This window comes from Capsicum annuum, chromosome 3 (genome assembly GCF_002878395.1).
Source record: "Capsicum annuum cultivar UCD-10X-F1 chromosome 3, UCD10Xv1.1, whole genome shotgun sequence".
Lineage (NCBI taxonomy): Eukaryota > Viridiplantae > Streptophyta > Magnoliopsida > Solanales > Solanaceae > Capsicum > Capsicum annuum.
Genome location: NC_061113.1, coordinates 2,106,199 through 2,107,079, shown reverse-complemented (window position 1 = coordinate 2,107,079; position 881 = coordinate 2,106,199). Strand labels below are relative to the sequence as shown.

General features: G+C 34.8%; 1 protein-coding gene across 1 annotated transcript in view; it reads right to left on the bottom strand.

The window, feature by feature from the left end:
* LOC107864362 (glycine-rich protein DC9.1) overlaps nucleotides 1–881 on the bottom strand; it is a 15,933-nt gene extending 15,052 nt beyond the window's left edge. The window contains exon 1 of the mRNA XM_047408881.1: nucleotides 709–881. Within this exon, the coding sequence (XP_047264837.1) occupies nucleotides 709–808 (100 nt within the window). The 5' untranslated portion in view covers nucleotides 809–881. The remainder of the gene's footprint in view (nucleotides 1–708) is intronic.

The window sequence follows — 881 nt, the reverse complement described above, 5'->3', positions numbered from 1 at the left end:
TTTTGACCGGGTTTGATCGATTTTTTAATCGGGTTTGACAGGGTTTAGGTGGGTTTGACCGGGTTGGGTTAAGTGGGTCCGGTTAGGGTGGTTTTTGATTTTTTTACTGTTGGGCCCAGCCCAGACTGGCCCACTTAGACCCCAACCCGGAACGGCCCTCAACCCGGTTAAATAACATGGGCCGGTTCCGGGTTGGCCTGACCCGGCCCACTTGACAGCCATACTATAAATATATTCATATAAATTTTTAGTTTCAATCTGGCATGTTTAAGTTCACATGATTCAAAGGATATTTTAGCACGTTTTACACACTTTTAGTTTATATTCTTCAAATTCATGCATAGTGACTGAGACGTATAAAATGAAGCATAAGGAAGGTAAACTAAATGTCATGATCAAGCTAGTGTTAGTAAAACATTAGGTTATCGTCTAACGTTCATAAAATCTTACAAATTTTAGTTCATGGTCTAATTTTATATGCTGGGCGTATTTTTAATATGTCACTTTTTTTTTTTATTTAAAGTCAATTACCCACAGATTCTAGAGAAAAAGCAATAAAAATGCATAAAGTAAAGCATAAAGACATGCTAATACGCCTAACATAGTAAAATAAGTAATGCCTAAAGATATGCTAATATGCCTTTCTTTTTTTTTTTTTCTTCGAATGAATTCAATTACATAAAAAGATAAATGAAAGATAATACTTACAGTTGGGAGTCTCACTCAACTCCCTAGCTATTACTTCGGAGCTTATCATTAAGAAAATAGCCAAAAATAGGCCAAGCAATAGAAATGTTTTGGAACCCATTCTTTTGTTTTTTTCAAAGCTTAGTACTTATGATAATTGAAAATTGAGGGATGAAGAAACTGATACATTCTTG